General features: G+C 35.7%; 2 protein-coding genes across 3 annotated transcripts; one reads left to right on the top strand and one right to left on the bottom strand.

Annotated features, from left to right (window-relative positions):
• The first annotated feature begins 261 nt into the window (after positions 1-261).
• Positions 262-20,803, top strand: LOC112056503 (GPI inositol-deacylase). Of its 2 annotated transcripts, XM_052884398.1 has the most exons (18): positions 262-670; positions 775-866; positions 1,370-1,500; positions 2,498-2,655; positions 3,002-3,280; positions 4,417-4,587; positions 5,647-5,768; positions 8,493-8,627; positions 8,968-9,124; positions 10,080-10,351; positions 10,870-10,998; positions 12,217-12,438; positions 13,419-13,607; positions 14,315-14,468; positions 15,879-16,056; positions 16,736-16,952; positions 17,610-17,711; positions 17,883-20,803. In XM_052884398.1, exons 1-18 carry the CDS (start codon positions 518-520, stop codon positions 18,268-18,270), a joined length of 3,249 nt encoding a protein of 1,082 aa, XP_052740358.1. In that variant the 5' UTR covers positions 262-517; the 3' UTR covers positions 18,271-20,803. The 2 variants fall into 2 exon arrangements, with proteins under 2 accessions (XP_052740358.1, XP_052740359.1); XM_052884399.1 differs by lacking the exon at positions 1,370-1,500 and having other exon boundaries at positions 530-670.
• LOC112056505 (signal peptidase complex subunit 1) lies at positions 20,791-21,144 on the bottom strand. Its single transcript, XM_052884401.1, has one exon. It carries the CDS (start codon positions 21,142-21,144, stop codon positions 20,866-20,868), a length of 279 nt encoding a protein of 92 aa, XP_052740361.1. The 3' UTR covers positions 20,791-20,865.
• Positions 21,145-21,334: the final 190 nt, after the last annotated feature.

A 21,334-nucleotide genomic window follows, 5' to 3' on the forward strand; every position in this document is an offset into this window, starting at 1 on the left:
TTTTTTATGACATTTACTATACAAATCAGAATTTTTAGGAAGCTCTATACACGACTAAAACGATTACAACAATGAAACATCGATTCTAAAGCAATTGTTTTTATAAACGCGTTAGATCGTTTATTCTTGATCTTTGACTTATCCTCCGACTATCTATCGAGTCAGGTCCTTTTGTGATTGGTTTGAGGGGGTAATGGCTATTACACAAACTCTTGACACACGTATGCACATGCACTACGAACTAGTCGAATTCGAATTTATGATGTTGTCTTGAACACCGTCACTGTTAATTAATTATTAATCTGTAATCAAAATCAAATCAAATCAATCAATACCTACAGGCTACAAATGTCAAATATTTAAAAATGGTCAATTTTCATTTTGTATTGATTTTCAAATTAAGAATATGAAAACTAATGATATTGCTGTGGAGTTTATGTTTAGGATGTACTTATAAATTTTATATTAATTTGGTGAAAACAAATAAACATTAACGTAAATACGATACGTAGCAAACATGAAGATTTTAAGTGCTATCGGCTTTAGCGTTTTCCAATTATTTTCTTTCTTTTTTGTCATTGCGTATTTCTTCGGAATACTAAACAATTATTTTAGTGATAAAAACAATTACTGTATAATGACTTACATGTTTGAATATCCCCAGTTTGTGGTAAGTCCATTAAATTCTTTAGCGAAATTTTCATTATTACCTATTTATTTTATCTAAATCTTATTTTTTAATCGTTATTTGAAAGGTATGATGTATAATTTTAGCGAATATCTGTTGAAGAAAATAAGGAGTTTCCGCAGTATGGCCTGTATGCTTACAGTGAAGGAAGATTCACAGAGAGATCCAGGAAGATGTGGTAAGATATTTTATTTTAAGACAATGCGATTTTTATTTATGAACATGTTGCATACAGCCATACCTAGGACCACCATAAATCTTAGCGTTGCTCTACAAACTTTGAGTAGCGAACTATTTATTTCGTCCACTCTAGGATAGTTGCATATGTTACCACTAACCACCCCCATCAACCAAGCTATATATATATATATAGATAATAGCAACCTCTAATGGTCATTATTTGATTGATTATCTGTTAGTAGTCCCTTCAGTATAGGTTAAATGAATGTTTTACTTATAAGATGTAGAACAATCACTAGTCATAACTCTTCTTCTGTAGGCCTAACATTTGAACCTACCCTTGTTAAACATCTTGTGCATATAGTAGGAACATAGATCAAGAAACTTTTAGCAATGAGGTATGTATGGCTGCCGTAGGCTGACAATAAGATCAGTTTTTGACTTGAACTCATAAAGACAATTGTTGGTGGGATATATTGATAAGTGGATTTATTTTTAAAGGTTTGATGGCATACCCGTACTGTTTCTACCTGGCAACTCAGGCAGCCACATGCAAGTTCGATCAATAGCCTCTGTGGCTTTGAGAAAGGCCATATCCCAAGAATATGACTATCACTTTGATTATTTTACAAGTAAGTTTTTAGAATGAAAAGATAAAGATAACTTATTAAACAATGATAAACATTAGATTAAGATTTTTTAGAAATCATTTTTTTACCTATACTTTAGCTAGATAAGTAAAATTTGCAATGCAAAAATGATTTTACATTGTACAGATGTGTTTTCTATCTCTTATAAATCCTAATTTTTAATTATTGGTTTGGGTCAATTTTAATTAGGTTGTTGTTTATATGTACATTAATTATTACTATATTTATTCAAATAAGTTGAATACACTGTTCCCTTTAAGGTTAGCATAATGCTACTGTATGTGTGACTGTGTACAATGTACATACTACTGTATTTGATATATCTCTTGAACTTTTAAAAACGTTTTGTGTTTTGTGAAGTCTATAGGTTCAGTTGTGTATTTTTTATAATTTTTTTTTAATTGAAATTTACAACTTCATTCCAGGCCTGCACTTGTAAGCGTAAATATAAAATTATTCAAAGCTATACTAGCTTTACTTTAGTTTGTAGGCACTGACTTCTTTATGAGGACAATGTTTGTAGTAGGCAGGTATTTGATCTAGGCATTAGCTCTTATAATGTAGAGCTTCTACGTATTGGTGACTTTATTGCTAGTTCAGTATATTTTTCCCTGCCAGCTTGTCAATAGAAACCACACACATTGGTGGTAGATTCATAACATATGCTGAATCGTTAGCCCTCATTCACACGATAGTTTTTTTCAACAGACGTTAAAAAAGCTTTCAAATATAGTATGAAGTAAAATAAAGGTCTATTTCTAACACCCAAAATTTAAAATGCAATACTACTCGAAAAAAAGTGTAGTGTTTTAAGAACACTGTTGTAAGAAAATATACTTGTTGTATTTGAATGTTTTTTTCAGGTCCGTTAAAAAAATTCTCGTGCAAATGAGGGCTTATGCTTACAGATGCATAATATTTATAATAATTAATATTTTTTTGAAAATTTCAATTACTTAAATATTTGAGTTTTTTTCAGTCAATTACAATGAAGAATTATCAGGATTGTATGGAGGAGTTCTTGACAGCCAAACACAATTTGCTTCAGCATGTATCAAAAAAATCCTAAGCCTCTACAAAAATAATAAATACACTAAAAGTGTACCTACATCTATTATACTGATTGGACACTCCATGGTTAGTATTTTTTGTTCTCACACTATACAGGCTGCTGAGGAGTATTAATAAAAGTTTTTGGAAAAATACAATTTCATGTGCAATATCTACCCGAGCAGGATGGAGAGTCTTTGCTTGTGCAAACATATTTGTACGACGAGAATAAACCTGCTGTATAATTCTGCTAACATTTTTTGTAGAAGAATATCCGTTACAACCTTATTCAAATGTAATAAAAAAATAAAACAGTTTTGTAGAGCAGAAAGAGCTCTATCGAATAAATAAAAACTTCACTTTGTAAAGCAGTAAAAGCGTTGTAAAACTAAAGGAGCTACCTATTAGATTATTATTATCAATTTTTTTTTAGGGCGGACTCATAGCTAAACGTCTTTTAGCTTACCCAAGCACAATCAATGTAACCAGTGTGGCGATAACCCTGGCAGCGCCATTAGAAGCTCCGGTAGTGAACTTCGATGCAATTGTTAACGATTATTACATACTGACCGAATTGGCGTGGCAAAGAGAGATACATCAACACGAGGAGATAAAAGAGACCAAGTTTTTGATCAGTATTGGCAGTGGACCTCGCGATCTTTTGATTCCCGCCGGACTGACGTCATCGAACGACAGTTACATCAGTGCTTTGGTATTTTTTAATTTTTTTTTTACTGTAATAACTGATTGAAGAAGTAATTGTAAAACACCGCCTCTGAAAGTGCAACATTTTGCAGTTTTCAAAATCCCGTGTCAGAAACCTACTCGTAATATGTCAATTTCTTTTATTCCAACAATGTTTGACCTTCCTCTCCTCTTGTATCCTTCCACTTACAATTTTATCATTCCTATGGTAATATGACTATAATTTGAAGGCAAACTGTCTAAAGTATTTTTCAGATAGCATGGGTACGGTGACATTTGTTTTATGACGTTCATAATATGTACTATTATCGTTAATCGCGGCAAACTTAAAAGAGCCAAACGAACTGTCACAGTACCCATGCTATCTGGAAAACACTATACTAGAATTTTCTTTTATTCTTCACAAGTTAGCTCTTTACTTCAATCTCACCCTTCATAAGGCCTAGCTGTGGATTGAACCCAGGACCTTCTTGTAAATCGACTGCGCCACGGAGGCCGTCAAGTGAATAAAAGAACTTTAACATTGCTTAATCTATAGTCGTACTAAAACTGGTCGAATTCTTTACCTACATATACCTATTCGCAATTTGAGATTTTACGTATACCATTTGTAACATCAAACGTTACCGTGGCATAACGGACGCCAGCGCCATCTAGAATGTATATTTATAATACCAATTGTGTACATTCTGAACATTGAAGATATTTTGAAAATTTTTGTTGGTGGACTATATAATCGATACTGAAGCTAAAAATATTTTTTTTCGATTTTTTGTCTGTCTGTCTTTGTTTTTTTGTTATTCGGGCATCACATTGAAACTACTGAATGAATTCAAATGAAACTTGGCACGGTTGAAGACCATAATACGGAGAAGGTTATAGGATACATTTTATTGCGAATATAAAATGAGAAGGGGGTGAAATAGGGGTTGAAAGTTTGTAATGAAAGACTTTCCCTTCAGTTTTAAAAATTTGTTTTAAAAAACACACATAAAATAAAATACGAAATATAATGTAAATCAAAATTTTTTTAAATTCAACTCCTAAAGTGGTGAAATAGGGCTTGAAAGTTTACATTGATTTCCACGCGGACGAAGTCGCGGGCGTCCGCTAGTATTTAATACAATATTACGATCTTTACAGACAACATCCATACCAGGCGTGTGGGTATCACCAGACCACGTCAGCATTGTGTGGTGCAAACAGCTCGTGATGGTCATCAATCGGTTTCTCTTCGATATAGTCGACCCGTTGCTTGAACAAGTAACAGAGAACAGTTTGCTGATTGGCGCAAAGGCCAGACAATACTTTGAGGTACGTCAAATTATTTCTTAATAGCAAACGCCGCAAAGAAAAAAAAATCTTGCCGTCATAGCCCAGTGGATATGACCTCTGCCTCCCAACTCCGGAGGGTGTGAGTTCGAATCCAGTCCGGGGCATGCACTGTGCATTTTAAGAAATTAAATATTGCATGTCTCAAACAGTGAAGGAAAACATCGTGAGGAAACCTGCGTACCTGAGAATTTTCTTAATTCTCTGAGTGTGTGAAGTCTGCAAATCCGCATTGGGCCAACGTGGTGGACTATTGGTTAAACCCCTCTCATTCTGAGAGGAGACTCGAGCTCAGCAGTGAGCCGAATATGGGTTGATGACGACGACATTCCACCTGGTGGGGGGTCTACCAACACTGCGCTTTGTATTGAGGGGTCGCGATTTCTGCACCTTTGGGACCTCAACGTTCTTCGGCTCTTCGAAGTATGTGCCTCGCCCATTGCCACTTCAGCTTCGCGACTCGTTGAGCTATGTCTGTGACTTTAGTTCTTCTGCGGATCTCCTTATTTCTGATTCGATCACGCAGAGACTCCGAGCTTAGTTCGTTTCATCGTCCTTTTAAGAAATCCTTAACTTTTTTTTTTTTTTATTCTTTACAAGTCAGCCCTTGACTACAATCTCACCTGATTGTAAGTGATGATGCAGTCTAAGATGGAAGCGGGCTAACTTGTTAGGAGGAGGATGAAAATCCACACCCCTTTCGGTTTCTACACGGCATCGTACCGGAACGCTAAATCGCTTGGCGGTACGTCTTTGCCGGTAGGGTGGTAACTAGCCACGGCCGAAGCCTCCCACCAGCCAGACCTAGACAAATTAAGAAAATCTCAATCTGCCCAGCCGGGGATCGAACCCAGGACCTCCGTCTTATAAATCCACCGCGCATACCACTGCGCCACGGAGGCCGTCAAAAAATTTTAATTTTAGATATTAATTATAAATTTTAGATATTAATTGATATCGATATATTTCGGACCCTTATTCCATGTACTACACTAAATTAAAATTTAATATGAGTCAACTACCCTATTCCTATGGTTTCAGGCAAATCGGTCAATGATTATCAATCCAAGAATAAAACGCAACAATGTGACGATGCAAGCAGACGCGTTTTGGTACGAAGACAACAGACGTATTTATCAAATATCACGTCCTGAGATTGACAGGTACTCTATCTATGCTATGTTTCTTATCAAATTTCGTTTTACAACTTTAGACACGCAATACGATGATTAATCGTTATCTCCAGCATAGTAAAGATTAAGACTATTGGGCTAACCTTGAGTACAATATCTCCAAGTATAAACAATGTGTAAAAGCAAATAATTACGCTTTTTTTTGGAGTTTCCTTAAGAATCGATTTTTCATTAACATATAGATCCTGGTATGAAACAAATATGGGCTGTAAAATTCAATGAACAAATGACAGCGTTACGTGTAACCTATTATGCGCACCTTTCACGGTGCGCTGTTAGTAGAAGAACCAAATAGAAAAATCCTTTATCCATTTGATTAACGGATGAAAAGTGTTTTATATCTTTACTACGTTAAAAAATGCATTGCAAGTAGGATGCTTAAAAATCTCCTGGCAAAATTAGTATTAACCGTCGTTAACTATCATTAATGATAGTTTGGCCAGGAGTTTTTAAGGCAACCCACTCGCAACAGGAACCCACGGCCGTGAAAGCAGGGTCACCAGTATTATACGCTACTTTACAATCTATAGCTACAATACAATTGCTCATCCCAGCTTATCGAGTAAATATTTGTACAACCTACATTTTGTATTTCTTATCTGGGAACCACCTAAATTGCTAATACTGATAAGGTGATTTTGTAGATAAATGATTATTTCGGGGCATATTGTCTAGAGGAGATCGCTTTTAGAATTTTACTTTAATTGTTTTTGTGTTACGCTTCTTTTTTTCTTTTTTTTATTTTTATTCTTTACAAGTTAGCCCTTGACTACAATCTCACCTGATGGTAAGTGATGATGCAGTCTAAGATGGAAGCGGGCTAACTTGTTAGGAGGAGGATGGAAATCCACACCCCTTTCGGTTTCTACATTCGGCATCATACCGGAACGCTAAATCAAATAATAAATATTTGTGTATACTGTAAGTAGGTACATTAGTTATTTACATATGTATGTAGGTACCACCTTGTTCACTTAATAAGTCTATCTCAAATGGTTTCCACATACTCGAAATATTTTTGAACAACTTATCAAATGATAACCCACATCATAAAAACATAATTAGGTATCCCCCCTGGCGGTATGTTTTGGCTGGTGGAGTGGTAACCAGTCACAGCCGAAACCTCCCACCAGCCAGACTTGGACCAATTAAAGTACCCCCGCTGAGCCGACTATCTCAATCGTCTCAGCCGGCGATCGAACCCAGTACCTCCGTCTAGTAAATCCACCGCGCATCCCACTGCGCCACGAAGTCCGTCCAAATTTCGTATTAAGCCACAGGGACATATAACCATTACTAAACTATCATTTAGTATATATTATAAAAGGAATCCATATTTACTACGGAACCCTAAAAAGATCTTAAAAATGGAAAATACGTATTTATTCATTAAATATATGACGTTATTTATAACAGTACTAAAAAACAGTAACAGTATTTTTTTTTGAAAATAGCAGTGCATTGCTCTACTGGGACCGAACGATTATCACTGACAGGTATATTGTAGCCAATAGACCTGATATAGTGCTAATCGATCGGTCAGTGCGTCGTGCAATAATTGTTGATATTACTGTTCCACATGACGATAATCTGGTTAAAGCCGAAAAGGAAAAAGTATCAAAATACTTGGACCTTGCTCACGAGATTACCGCCATGTGGAATGTTGAGTCAACTATTATTGTTCCGATAGTTGTTTCAGTCAATGGTCTTATAGCGAAAAGCTTCGACCAACACCTTAAGAAGCTTTCGCTTAACTGTTGGATCAAGAGTCGGATACAAAAGGCAGTGATTCTTGAGACGGCGCGTATTGTGAGGAGGTTCCTCACTCTGGAGCCCTGACCACCGGTTGCTTGGACACTCAAATGTCCCGCAGCGGGAGGGTGAATTTTTTTTTATAAATTTTTAATAATGTTTTGTGTTTTATACTTATATTGTTGAAAATTTAAAAAAAAAGAAGTAATTAATAAATGAGAGACAATAAGCTACAGTACTAAAATAAATGCCATGCAATACATTATTTGAATGTGTCTGGATAAATGCCAGCGCTAATTGCATTACTTACTTACCGCATATTATCATAAACTCGTAATCTACGTAAATATAGCCACTATTACGATGTTTTTGTATTTTTTTTGCATTGCGTTATTATACTGATAGCAGCAGATAAAGTTTGACATTCACCTATTAATTTATCACTAGTGCGATAGTAATATAAATTGTTCAATTTTAATGTAACAATTGCCTACCGCGTAAATTGGATTAAAATCTTATTTATATTACCTACTAGAGGATAGTCCGGGATCCGTAGAGTATTTATTACAACTGATTACTATCAAGTTAATTTTTCCTGAGTAGCTTCATCTCGATGAGACGATCAACTTTTTTATTTACGAAAATTATTGATTCTGGTAGCTAACTGAGTTACCATTAAATAACAAAATCTGAGCGTCGGAACGAGATAATGACCAGTTAGAAGGGAACGGGAATGTTTGAAGATATGGCAAATATTTAAAAAAAATTACACGTCTTAAGTTGGATTCCGTCATAGGCTGTAGATGGTGCAGAATAACTAATAAGAAGACATACATACAAACCTTTACAAATAGGATCTCCTACAAATTGGCTAATTAAAAAAACCCATAATATTTTAATTTTTCCAAAATAACTCACATATGTATTTTTTTTTCTTTTCAGAACAACTCATTTAATGATAAGATTAGTCAGTTTTCCACAAAATAGATTCGTAGCCGTGGAAACTGTCAATGTTCAAGATCAAGACTGGATTTTTGGATGCAATGCGAAAAACGTTCATAATTCCTATAGATATTGGTAAGTATGCAATGACGAGTATCCTTACTTATCCCACCAATAGTACGGGTTATATGTATAAATTTTATAAAAAAATATAGGACGTAATTTAACGTCATATTCTAATCTCTAAAAAAAAAATTACCGAGAAAATCACTATGTGTTTGGTATCAAATGAAAATGTTTTCCTTCACCGCTTGAGACACGTGATATTTAATTTCTTAAAATGCACACAAGTGAAAAGTTGTAGGTGCATGCCCCAGACCGGATTCGAACCCACACCCTCCGGAATTGGAGGCAGAGGTCATATCCACTGGGCTATCACGTCTTTCGAAATTGTATTTACTTGGTTATATTTCAGCAAGGAAGCGATCTCGCTGAGCGAGCTAAGCCGCTGGACCGGCTCGATCCCAGAGTTCGGCAAGAGGAAGCTGGCCACTGTAAATCTGCACAAACTGACGGACCAACGTCCCGATTGGACGCACGTCATTGTTAGAGTATCGCCGACCAACAAACCGGTATGTTTGTTACTTTGTAAAAAAACATGCCGATGATAAGTTTACGAAAAAATGGATGCAACTTGATTGGTTTGTACATATTACCGTTAAATTGTAAAATACGTTAGTTTATATACGTTATATATATATAACATACCGAAAAATAACACGTTAAATTGTAATCAGTATGTTCAGTTCACAATATATCGATAGATTACAATATTGCGGGTGAGATTATAAACTAACGTATTGTACAATTTAACGGTGACATACACACTAACAAAGTGTTAGTAGCTGTAATGAGAGAACGTAAAAAGTACTTCCGAGAACGTATAGTGCGACATAAAAGAGGAGAAGTTAACAAAAGTGGAACTTAAAAACTCGGGTTTATAAATCACAGTTCCCGCGATGTTTGAAAAACAGAATTTCACGCGAACGGAGTCGCCGGCGTTTGCTAGTGATTATATAAACGACAAAAATCTTGGAGGTGAAATGTATAACATGACTGGCTACTTATGTACCTATTGTTAAATGGTGATAAACTAAAAATAAACCTGGCTAAGTTTATTGTCTCTTCTCGGACCAAGGCGCGTTTGGTAACCTCGTAATTTTAGTTTGAAGTTTTCGTCTAATTATTAACACCATTACTTTATATAACCTGACGTTTCGAAAATGCTTGTAAACTAAGCCTAATTGAAATAAATGAATATTGACTATTTCATAGCACGATCTAGAATGACCGAGAGTGAATGAATCGGTCTGTTACAAACAAGTTTTAGATAAAGGAAGAAAGAAAAACACGTTTATTTCTTCGAAATTATGCTACACATCTCAATATCTCCAGTACACCAGGTCATCCAGGACAATACCCTGCGATGTGTGGTATAAACCAGAAAATGGCCCCAGCTCAGCATAAAGCTACGTCTAGCGCTGATTTTCAGCTGGAACCACATATAGTAATAAGTTACTGTTTCAGGTAACATTGAACGTTGACATAAACGATCACGCATCAAGACAAATAAATGTGCAACTACCTTCAGACTATTCATTCGGCAAACAGATGATTATAACTGAAACTGAAGCCAATAGTTTGTATTACGAGCTGCTTTTGCCCGATTTCGGTGCCATTCATCAAGCCTATTTGCTGTATGTGGAGCCTACTGCGAGTTGCCAAGCCACATCGTACCATGCTTCTGCTGAACTGCACGTCCCTTGGGCAAAGAATCACGAATACTATCATTATTTCACGTAAGTCAAGCCGATTATTATACTAGCTGACGCCGCGCGATTTCACCCGCGTGGTTCCCGTTCCTGTAGGAATACAGGGATAATATATAGCCTATAGCCTTCCTCGATAAATGGGCTATCTAACACTGAAAGAATTTTTCAAATCGGACCAGTAGTTCCAGAGATTAGCGCGTTCAATCAAACAAACAAACTTTTCAGATTTATAATATTATAGTATAGATGAGATACTGTTATAGTTAAGTCCTAATTTGATTGAATTTAATTGAAAAAATACAAGTATTTTTACAGTTATAGGTCAGACTCAGTTGAGAGCCGTTATAGCCCAGTGGACATGACCTCTGCCTCTGATTCCGGAGGGTGTGGGTCAGAATCCGGTCTGGGGCTTGCACCTCCAACTTTTCAGTTGAAAGAATTTTTCAAATCGGGTCAGTAGTTCCTGAGATAAGCGCGTTCAACCAAACATACAAACTCTTCAGCTTTTAGTATTAGTATAGATATCGAAATATCTTTTTGTGCAGGCATTTGAAGAAATCTCCAATGAAGCTACGCTTGTATAAGAGCAATCCGAACATACTTAGAGGCATAGAATCAGACGAAAAAGTTAAGATTACGCTTTTATTGGATCCACAGTGCACATTCAGTATTAGGTGAGCAATTTCAACATCATTATTTTATTAAAAATAAATAATAGGTAAGAACGGTTACCATTTTGTACCAACAACACATTTTGTAACAACAACATACAAAATGGTATTGTTGGTAATAAATGGGGATGATGACTAGGTTTGAATATATTGATTTTTATGATACATTCGGGTAAATAGGGTCAATGTTAACTAATTTATACATAAAAAGCAAAGATTGTCTGGATATTTGCAAAATAAATGAGATTATAAAATTTCAAAATCTATTAAAAATATTTTATCGTAATTAGATGAAAATTCATACAGTTTTAGCTTCCTTACATTAAATGTGACATTTTTTAATATATGAACTATAAGCATAAACGCACAAATAACAAAGATATTAGTAATTTTTTTTGAACGCGCATACAAATCTAACGATCATTACATTGGCTATGACGTCATTAGTTCGAGCCATTTTGTATGGGGCGTTTTTCAGGGATCCGCGGCAGCGCTGCAAATCTGACCCTTTAAATCCCTGTAGCTCCGAAAGTAATGATCGCAGATACCCTGTTCCTTTTACAAAATTGCTTTACTATTAGTATACTCTTAATTTATATACAATTTAAAAAAGTGTCATCATCCCTATTGTTGTATCAAATTGGTGTTTTACAGGGTCCTTTATGTTCACGTTAAAATAATATGTGCTCAGACGAATAAGATCGGGACCTGACTCGCTATAGCTTGGCAACTTCGTTCTTAACACTCCCGATAATCCGCACGGGTCGGGGGACGTGTAGCGATGAATGAAAAACCCACGACTGAGGCACCTCACTTCCCCAAATCGTCAGATTATCGAAATGCGCGGTTTTTAGCTATCAACCTTTAGGTTTTAGTTATCTTAATCTGACGTGCTGGTTGAGTATTTCTGAAGTTAGTTTTTTTTTTGGTTGCCCTAAACGTGCCCACCAATATTAAGGGCTCATACTTGGTGGAGGTACTGAACAACGCGCAAGGTGTCCTCCCTTATGTTCATCTGCCGCGCTCGAGTAACTGCAAAAATCCCCTCTTCGGCTCCCCTACTATATATAGCTAGTAATAGATCTACAAGTTAGCAGGTTATAGTTTTCCTTCTCTCCCTAACGCCATACGCGAAGCGAGAAAGAAGTTATCGTTGCTTATTTGAACCTTATTTCCTTAGATATAAGGTCGATATTATTTGACTCATTTTCCCTTCAACAGTATATCGACTTCATGGTACCTTCGGATCGCCCAGCTTTCACGTAACTACACTCCAGTACTGGTACCGTACGTGGCTGCTATAATACTGTTGGTATTGAGGACTAACATACTGAAGTTAAAGGACAACAAGGATTGTATCTCTATACACAGCGCGTTGATGAGCGAGGGGGTTAAACCGTATTATGCTGTTGTGTTTGGAAGATTAACCACTATGGTGTTGATGTGAGTAAAATCAAATCAAAAATCATTTATTTCAAGTGGGCTCAGTTTACAAGCACTTTTGACACGTCAGTTGACTATTTTTAAAGATAGGCAGGTTCTGCTGAGAAGAAACCGACAAGAAACTCAACAGTTGCTCTTTAAAAAAAAAAGATACAGTATTATAAATTACAATTTATGACAACATTACAATTTCTTAGTTATACTTTTTGTGTGAAGGTGGAAGCTGATCCAATGGCCTCCAAGCGCTTTTATCTTTAAGGAACTCATCAATGTTGTAGTAACCTCGAGCCTTGAATCTCGTCAAATGTTATAATACTATGCACAGAATAAAGAATGATACAGAATTAGTCTTTACAAATAACGCGGTGTGAAGGTGGATAGCCAAAAATAGTTAATTTAAAAAAGTTTAAAACTAAAATTTTGCAAAATCTCTGTCAGTCAACAATCTAACTTTTCTGTCAGGAAATCCTTTCGTCAGAACTATTGGAAGAATAAATTAATTTCGGGTTCGCTTATCCATCCTCATTGTACTGTGTAATCCCGAAAATTTGATGTCTTTAAAAAACCTAATTCTCCATATGGCAACTATGATAAAACTAATAACAAGCTTCTATTATGAGGGTTTAACATTGACCTTTTATAATAAAAGGACGTATATCATGAAGAAAATTTCACTTAAAAACGTGCCAATTTTGCTTTGACAGTTTTAGAATTGTTGGTAAAGGAAATTATACCTAAAGGCCTTTAAATATAGTCTAATTTTCTATGAAATCCCAAGCAGAGCAAATTCAACCTTAAGCATTGAGTTTAAGGCTGAATTTACAAATGCGACTACTTGAATTGAGTGCCAAGAAGTTGTGTTTGGAACTCATTGAGTGGGGGGGGGGGGGTTTGCGTTTTTTGGTCGCTGATTGTGCATCCACTTCTTAATAGGAGATCGATGGGGTTTAAAAACTAATATTTCATTGAAATGTTTGCAGGTCTGTACCTTTATTTGCGTACATCTTTGTGAATGCGAGCTCACAGAACATGGAACTGCAATACTTTGCACGCTCCATGTTAGTGTTGCCAGCGTATATGACAGCTTTGGGCATTTTGAACGTTGCCGCGTTGGCTGTGCTCGCAGTGATGGTGTTTTGGTCGCAGTTGGCACATCGGCTACTGTTCAGGTAATACATGTGTTTTTAACTTTTTTACCCGACTGCGTCAGAAGGAGGGTGTTTCTTGAGCATATGATATGTATGTCCATTTCTTTGGATGCATTTTGACATATGCGGTGTCATTGAATTCATCAGTATTGTGGTAGTGACATAGGCTATATACATTTTCAAAATGGCGCCCGTAAACGTTAAAAGGTGGTGGTGGGTTTGATCTTTTTTCTTACGCTAACAATATGGGTATCAAATGAAAGGTCGTGAAAAGACAATTAAAAGAGAAAAACAAGTATCACAATATCTATATAAAATTGGAGAGACGTTATAGCCCAGTGGATATGGCCTCTGCCTTTGATTCTGGAGTGTGTAGGTTCGAATCCAGTATGGGGCATGCACTTTTCAGTTATGTGCATTTTAAGGAATTAAAAAATGTCTCAAAAGGTGAAAGAAAAACACTTGAGGAAACCTGCATACCTGAGAATTTTCTTAATTCTCACAGGACCTGCCCAGGATTATGAAGAATAATTGTAATAAGTTTCATTAAAATCCGTCGAGTAGTTTTTGTTTCTTTAACGAACATACGGACAGACAAAAAATTTACTGATTGCATTTTTGCCATCAGTATCGATCACTAATCACCCCCTGATAGTTATTTTGGAAATATATTTAATGTACAGAATTGAACTCTCTACAGATTTATTATAAGTATAGACATGTTTTAGGATCGTATGGCGCGGAGGCCCGGGCCTAGCTGAAAGGATGGCCTCCGGCCTACAGAAAGTCCCCATGCTGACGAGTGCCACATTAGTGTGCGCGGTGCCTTTGTCCTGTGGAGCAGCCTCCTTAGCCGCCGGCGCCGCTTTCTACGCTTTTCTGGTAACATATTCCTTTATTTTCGACCAAAATTCAGTCCAGTCCATGCTGGTATGCTGTAAGAACATATCTTATACAGGGTGCTCGGGAGTATTTCCTAATAACTGTAGGTTTATATTAAAAATTAAAATGAATATTTTCGGAGTAAAAAATATTTATTTTGTAAATAGAATAATCCTAAATTGTGTCTCTAATATATTAAGACCTAGCAAACTTATTCATTGATAAATATCATGAAGTAGCTTACTAGTGAAGTGCGGAGTGCCAGTTGCAATATCTCGTCGATATCGACAGTCTTACCACTACGATTACGTATTTTAAAATGCAAGGATAGATAAAGGCGTATGTTACATGGATAGTCGGAATTATTTGAATTACTTTGTATGAAAACACAAAAAGTTTTATTTTTAGTTAAAAAAGTTAGTTATGCATTTCGGCTCCTATAGGTGGACTTGTTAACATGAAGTAATAACATCAACATGAAGTAACGAAAAATAATCCCCAGCATCCTGTATAAGCGAGTAAAAATTATTTGTCGCCGATAGCTTTCTTAGCGAGACTTGGTCGCTAACTATGGGCCTCATAAGAAGGCTTAGAGTCACACAGCGGGCGATGGAACGAGCTATGTTAGGAGGTCTGCGTAATCGTATCAGAAATGAGGAGATCCGCAGAAGAACCAAAGTCACCGACATAGCTCAACGAGTTGCGAAGCTGAAGTGGCAATGGGCGCGGCACATAGTTCGAAGAGTCGATGGACGTTGGGGTCCCAAGGTGCTGGAATGGCGACCCCGCACTAGTAAGCGCAGTGTTGGCCGACTCCCCACCAGGTGGACTGACGACATCAAGCGAGTCGCAGGGATTCGCTGGATGCAGGTGGCTCAGTATCGTGATGTTTGGAAGTCCCTACAAAAGGCCTATGTCCTGCAGTGGACGTCCATCGGCTGATATGATGATGATGATGATGAGCTTTCTTGCGATTGGTTGGTTGTGTCAAGTAGCCACTTGACAGTTTTCGGAAAAATATTAATATCTCTTCTTCATCTATTGAAAATTGGAGGTTAACAATCATTAAGGCTGGTCATGGAGCAGGTCATATTTGGAGTTTCCATACAAAAAAATAAATATTTACAATTAAGACTCCTTGACAGCAGAATTATAGGTCCAAACCAAGTTAACATTTTACGCCGCAACTATTTACTCGCTGGCACCAGTTCCATCGATTATGAGCGAGCATACGTCCGGACGTCCTGCCTGGGACGCGATAGTCACGCACAAAAGCTGCTAAGGATACGACCGGTCGTATCGCTGTACATAGAGTGGTTAATGTATAACCAACATAATATTTCATATTAGTTTATCGTTACAACTGTGAATTAGCCATTTATGTAACTATTGTTATAACTATTGTTGCAGCTTTCTAAAATGTATGAAGAATATCTCGAAGACTACGTCTACCGGTTGGGATCTAGACTGGCGTGCAGAATTTTTAAAATGTTTATATCAAAGAAAAATACTCCCAAAACTGAGGTGAATGCCTCTGTGGAATCAACTTCGGAAAATGTGAATGTTCGAACAAATGGCGATAATAATGGTTGGTAACACTATTATTTCAGTACTAGCAATATGACTTCGTCCGCGTGAAATTTAGTTTTTCACAAATCCCTCGGGAACCACGGATTTTTTCGGAATAAAAAATAGCCTTTGTGTTAATCTATCCCGCAATCAATTTTCAGGTGATTCGGTTTAGTAGCCGAAGCGTGAAAGAGTAACAAACATTTATACCATCAAAACCATCCGGATTTCGCGGGAATCCCGGGAATCCATGAATTTTTTCGGGATAATAAGCCTATGTGGTAATTCAGAGTAAAATCTATTTCCATTCCAAATTGCAGTCAAATCGCTTCAGTAGTAGCGGCGTTAAAAAGTAACAAACATCTAAACATACATCCATACAAACTTTCGCGTTTATAATATTTGTAAGATTAATAAGTACGAGATCCGGAGACTCTGGTCAGAGATTTTCTCTAAATTCAAAATTTCCAAATTCATTTAATTTAAGTAGGCTCAGTTGTTGACTATTTGTAAAGATTCTATCACCGGTTCAGAAGGCAGGTTCTGAAGGCTGAGAAAAAACCGGCAAGAAACTCAACAGTTGGGTTTAAAAAAAAAATTAAAAATCTCTGTCAATGACCTTGGCACCCGGCGAATATATGGAATGCTAAAAATGCTCATCTCTCATGCTTGCATCATTAAGCTGTATTTTATTTCAGAAAACATTAATGAAATAGACACAGGCGAAACATCTGAGGAGGCAAGAGTCTCCAATAAACCGGAAGAACCTAAGGACGAAAGTGACAAAAAAGAAACAAAATCCAATAGTGACGAGAACTTGAATAACATTAACTTTCACATGTCGTTATTCTTTATGTGGTTGATTGTGACGATCGTTAATGTACCGGCATTGTTGACGTGGGCGCATAATTTCAAGTAAGTTATTTATTGTTCCTCGATTACAGGTGGTATTAACATTAAGTATTTATGTAATTGTAGAGGGGAGGTAACAGTGTTGGTATAAATAAGAGCGTATTTGACGACTTGAGCTCAGTTGTTTGTTATGCAGCATAGACACCGTCACGCTGCCAGCCGCGTTAGTAATTTTGTGCAATAATGTTTTGTGTTATAATTATTGATAATGTTTTGTGTCGTAATTATGGTTTATCATAAATTGTTTGGTTTCTAAATGGATCCCTTACACCTACTCCCAAAGTCACAAGTCCTGGAACCTGCTTAAAGTGTTTCCACAAAATAATGGTACAATCACTGTCGCTGCTACCCGTCACACTTTATCCACTCTCATACAATAAAAATTCATCATTATCAGTCGATGGAAGTCCACTGCTTGCTTGGGGCTTTCTGTTACTCTCTGATGTCATCGGTCTATCTATTGGGAGGTCGACCTATTTACCCGACTTCGTCAGAAGGAGGGACATGTGAACACAGAATAGGTTGCGCACAAAAAGTTAACGCTGTCATTCGTTCATCGAATTTTACTGTGCATATTTTTTCATGCCGGGGGCTATATATGAAAAATCGATTCTTAAGAGGTAAACTCCAAAAATATATTAATATTGATGATTTTTACAGATACAGCATCATATTAAAACCAGATACGTCCTACTTAATTGGGATTGTTATGTCTGCCTGCTCTGCGGTTATATGGCAAATGAATGGCCCTAGAAAAAATTTGTAAGTTATGAGTTGTATTTATAGTAATAGCTTGAAATTAATACTTGACTGAATTGCGTTTCTCGCCTATTTTGATTGCTAAAAAACAGAGTTGGTTTAATATTATGTATACACTATACATTTTACAAAATATTTGTGTATTTAATTAATAATATTAACATAAATTTTCAGGAGGAATTACGATTCCGTATCAACATTACTATTTTCAATGGCAGTGCTGATTCTAGCCTTGGGGCCGTATACGTTGTTTATTGTCAACTATGGTATAGCGTTTATATTCCTGGTCATAACAGTACAGCAGTTGTATGACATTGAAGAACCTGTCAACGAAGTTAATCCTGACTATCTGAATGATGATGTTGATGAAGCTAGCAGCAATCTACCCGGTGTGAATATAGCTGACGAAGACAATGAAAATGAAAATGAAGATGATGATTTTTTGTTAAACGATGAACTCAACGGTGAAGGTCCTGATGACTATGATGTATGTGACGAGAACAAAATGGCTTATTTATTGAGAAGCATTAGGGAAAAATTTGGTTTTGATGAAGTTAATTAAATTAATCATCAAATCCAAAAATTATGGAGTGTAACTAAATAAGGTTGTATTGATGTTACAAGTATATGCGTACATTAGTGATATGTCAGATATCCATCTGTATCGGATATCTGAGGCAGAAGAAAGTTCTGTATCCATTTACTTTTTGATAGATCTTAAACGGGTATTTTAGCTTAATAATTTCGTTATACATTTTGTAAACTTGTCTACCACAACACAAATTTTTTAAAAAACAAAACATTGTCTATGCTGTATCCATCAATCTCTTATTAACAAGTGGATGCACAATCAGCAACCAAAAAACGTCCCCACTCAATGAGTGCCAAACACATTCTTGGCACTCAATCAAAGTAGTCACATTTGCAAATTCAACCATAACCTCAATACTTAGTCTCGTACTCTAGTTAATTTGCTCAAGTAAAAAAACTGATTTCTTTTTATCATTCATGAGGTAAGTAATATTTATAGAATTTTGAAGTTTATCTTGAAAAGATATGCAGAATAGTCTACCGGAAACTAATTTTGTAGAGCATCTCAATTACGAACAGACAAGGTGATGCTTTGTTATAGCAGTTGTCCACACAAAATGCAAGCATGATGTGAGCTATCTGCTCTTTCTATAAACTGTAATATGTATCAAAATTTGGCAGTAAGGGGTCACCTGGCAAGTTTGCAAGCTGAGAGCAGTGTTAATGTGAGGACAGTAACAAAGTTGTCATTTGTCATCAAAGTATTAGATTCAACACACATTCGACCATAGACACCAATGGTCATTAAAAATGTTTGCAGTACCACTTTTTACACTGAATTGTATGGATATTATCTAAATGTCTATTAATACTCCAATTTAAATACATTATATAGAATTTAAGCCAAATAAATGTCTGTTAATCTGGTAATTACTTATTGTAGGTACTTCATGGTAGATTTGTAAAATAAGATATTTTTGTTGTTCCACTTTCAACATTATGTACTAAAGTTTTCATTACCATTTGCAAGTCGAGTGTGGTGGTAATGTGGTGTGTGAATGTGGCAGTAACAGAGTTCGCCATTTGCCATCACAGTATTAGATTCAACACACATTTGACCGTAGACACCAATGGACATCAAAAATGTTTACAGTACCACCTTTTACAATCAATGTATTGTATGTATATTAATCTAAATGTCTATTAATACTCCAATTTAAAGATATTATATGGTATTTAAGCCAAATAAATGTCTATTAATCTGGTAATTACAGGTCGTGTGAATTAACTTGACACCTGGCTCTAATAATGTTTGTACCGTGCTTGTTTGGTGGCCATATGTCAAGTTAATACACACAAGTTATACTTATTGTACTTTAAGGTAGATTTTTAAAATAAGATATTATTGTTTCTGAGCTTTCAAAACTATGAATGTAAAAATTTTGTTTTTTTTATTTATATTAAGTCTGGTCCTCACATATTTCAAATCCCAAGGTTGCCTGGATGAAATCTCTATAAAGTGTAAAGTACAGCTTTTCTATATCAATCAATCTCCTATTAAAAAGTGGATGCACAATCAGCGATCAAAAACATTTCCACTCAATAAGTGCCAAACATAACTTCTTGGCACTCAATTCAAATAGTCGCCTTTGCAAATTCAACCTTAAACTTGAATTTGCTCAGAATTTAGGATTTTATTGAATATTGGACTATATTTGAAGGCCTTTAGGTATAATTTTCTTTACCAATAATTCTTAATCTATCAAAGCAAAATTGGCCAGTTTTTAAGTGAAATTTTCTAGATGATTGTGCATCCTTTTATTAAAAGAGGTCAATGACTTTATCACTTAACAATCTTATGAGAAAATTGATTGAAGATTAACTTAGAAGATTGTACAAGATAATCTTCTTGGTGTATCAATTGTGGGCCTTTGGTATTTTGCCAGCCCTGCCATGCTATGATTATTCCCGTTTATTAACATGATTTGCAGTGTTTATATAATACACTTCTGTGTACCAAAATCTATTTAAGTATGTTTAGTTCTATATGCCAGATGATGATTCTAATTATTAATGTTTACAACAAAACAGACTCAATAGTAAAATTTGATAAGATTTGTTAATTTACCTTTTATTATGAATGCATTGTCTTATTTTCTAATCAGATATTAATGAATGTATAACATAATAAATGTCTAATCTAGTCACAATAAATGTAACTAGGTATTATAAACATATGCATTATCGAATAAAATTTGAAGTATAGAGAAAACTTGATGTTAGTAGCTCAGAATACAGAAAACACCAGAAACCATGTTCGGCCATCATTATAAAAGACACGTTTTATCTAAAAATTGTACATCACGCAACACAGCCTACACAGAGTGACCTGATGGCTTCATTTCTATGTGCAATCACACTTTCTGGGAGATTTCTGTATTTATGAGGTTAGTAGTAAGGTAAAGCCTAAATTGTGTCTATGTACACTATATACTTTGATATGGAAGTTTAAACAATGTATTTTTGTTTATTAATTTATTGAATAAAACAATTTTACCTTAAAAGTCTATTTATTTTCAATAATAGTAAGATAAATGAGATACCGCCACGTCATAAATGCACAAATCTATTTCTTCTTTTTGCTTGAAGTCTTCTCTTCGGGATTCCTTGGGTTTTGCCAATTCAGAGGATTTCTCCGATACATTGGCCACGGTGGTAGGGTTAATATAGCAGCCAGTATGAATCCAGCACCCAAAATATAAACCGATTGGGAAAATTGTTGTACTATGTAGCCCCAAATGAAACCGACGATGCTAAATAATGTTATAATTGCTCTGTACAATTTCTCTGCTTTTGCTTGACCGACGTAGTCTATGTGAGTTGGAATGGAAGTGAAGAAATCCATATTTATTAGTTAAAAGTTAAATGCTGTTTGAAATTATTTTGTTTTGAGTCTCCAATTTTGTAAAAATAAATGACAATTGAAATTCATTGACAACTTGTCACCTGTAAAGACACGTCAACGCGAAACTAAAAATATAAGACGAAACTAACTTGCTCTATGGACGTAACTAAAGACAATATAGAATTACGCT

This window comes from Bicyclus anynana, chromosome 11 (genome assembly GCF_947172395.1).
Source record: "Bicyclus anynana chromosome 11, ilBicAnyn1.1, whole genome shotgun sequence".
In the NCBI taxonomy this organism is placed as follows: Eukaryota; Metazoa; Arthropoda; class Insecta; order Lepidoptera; family Nymphalidae; genus Bicyclus; species Bicyclus anynana.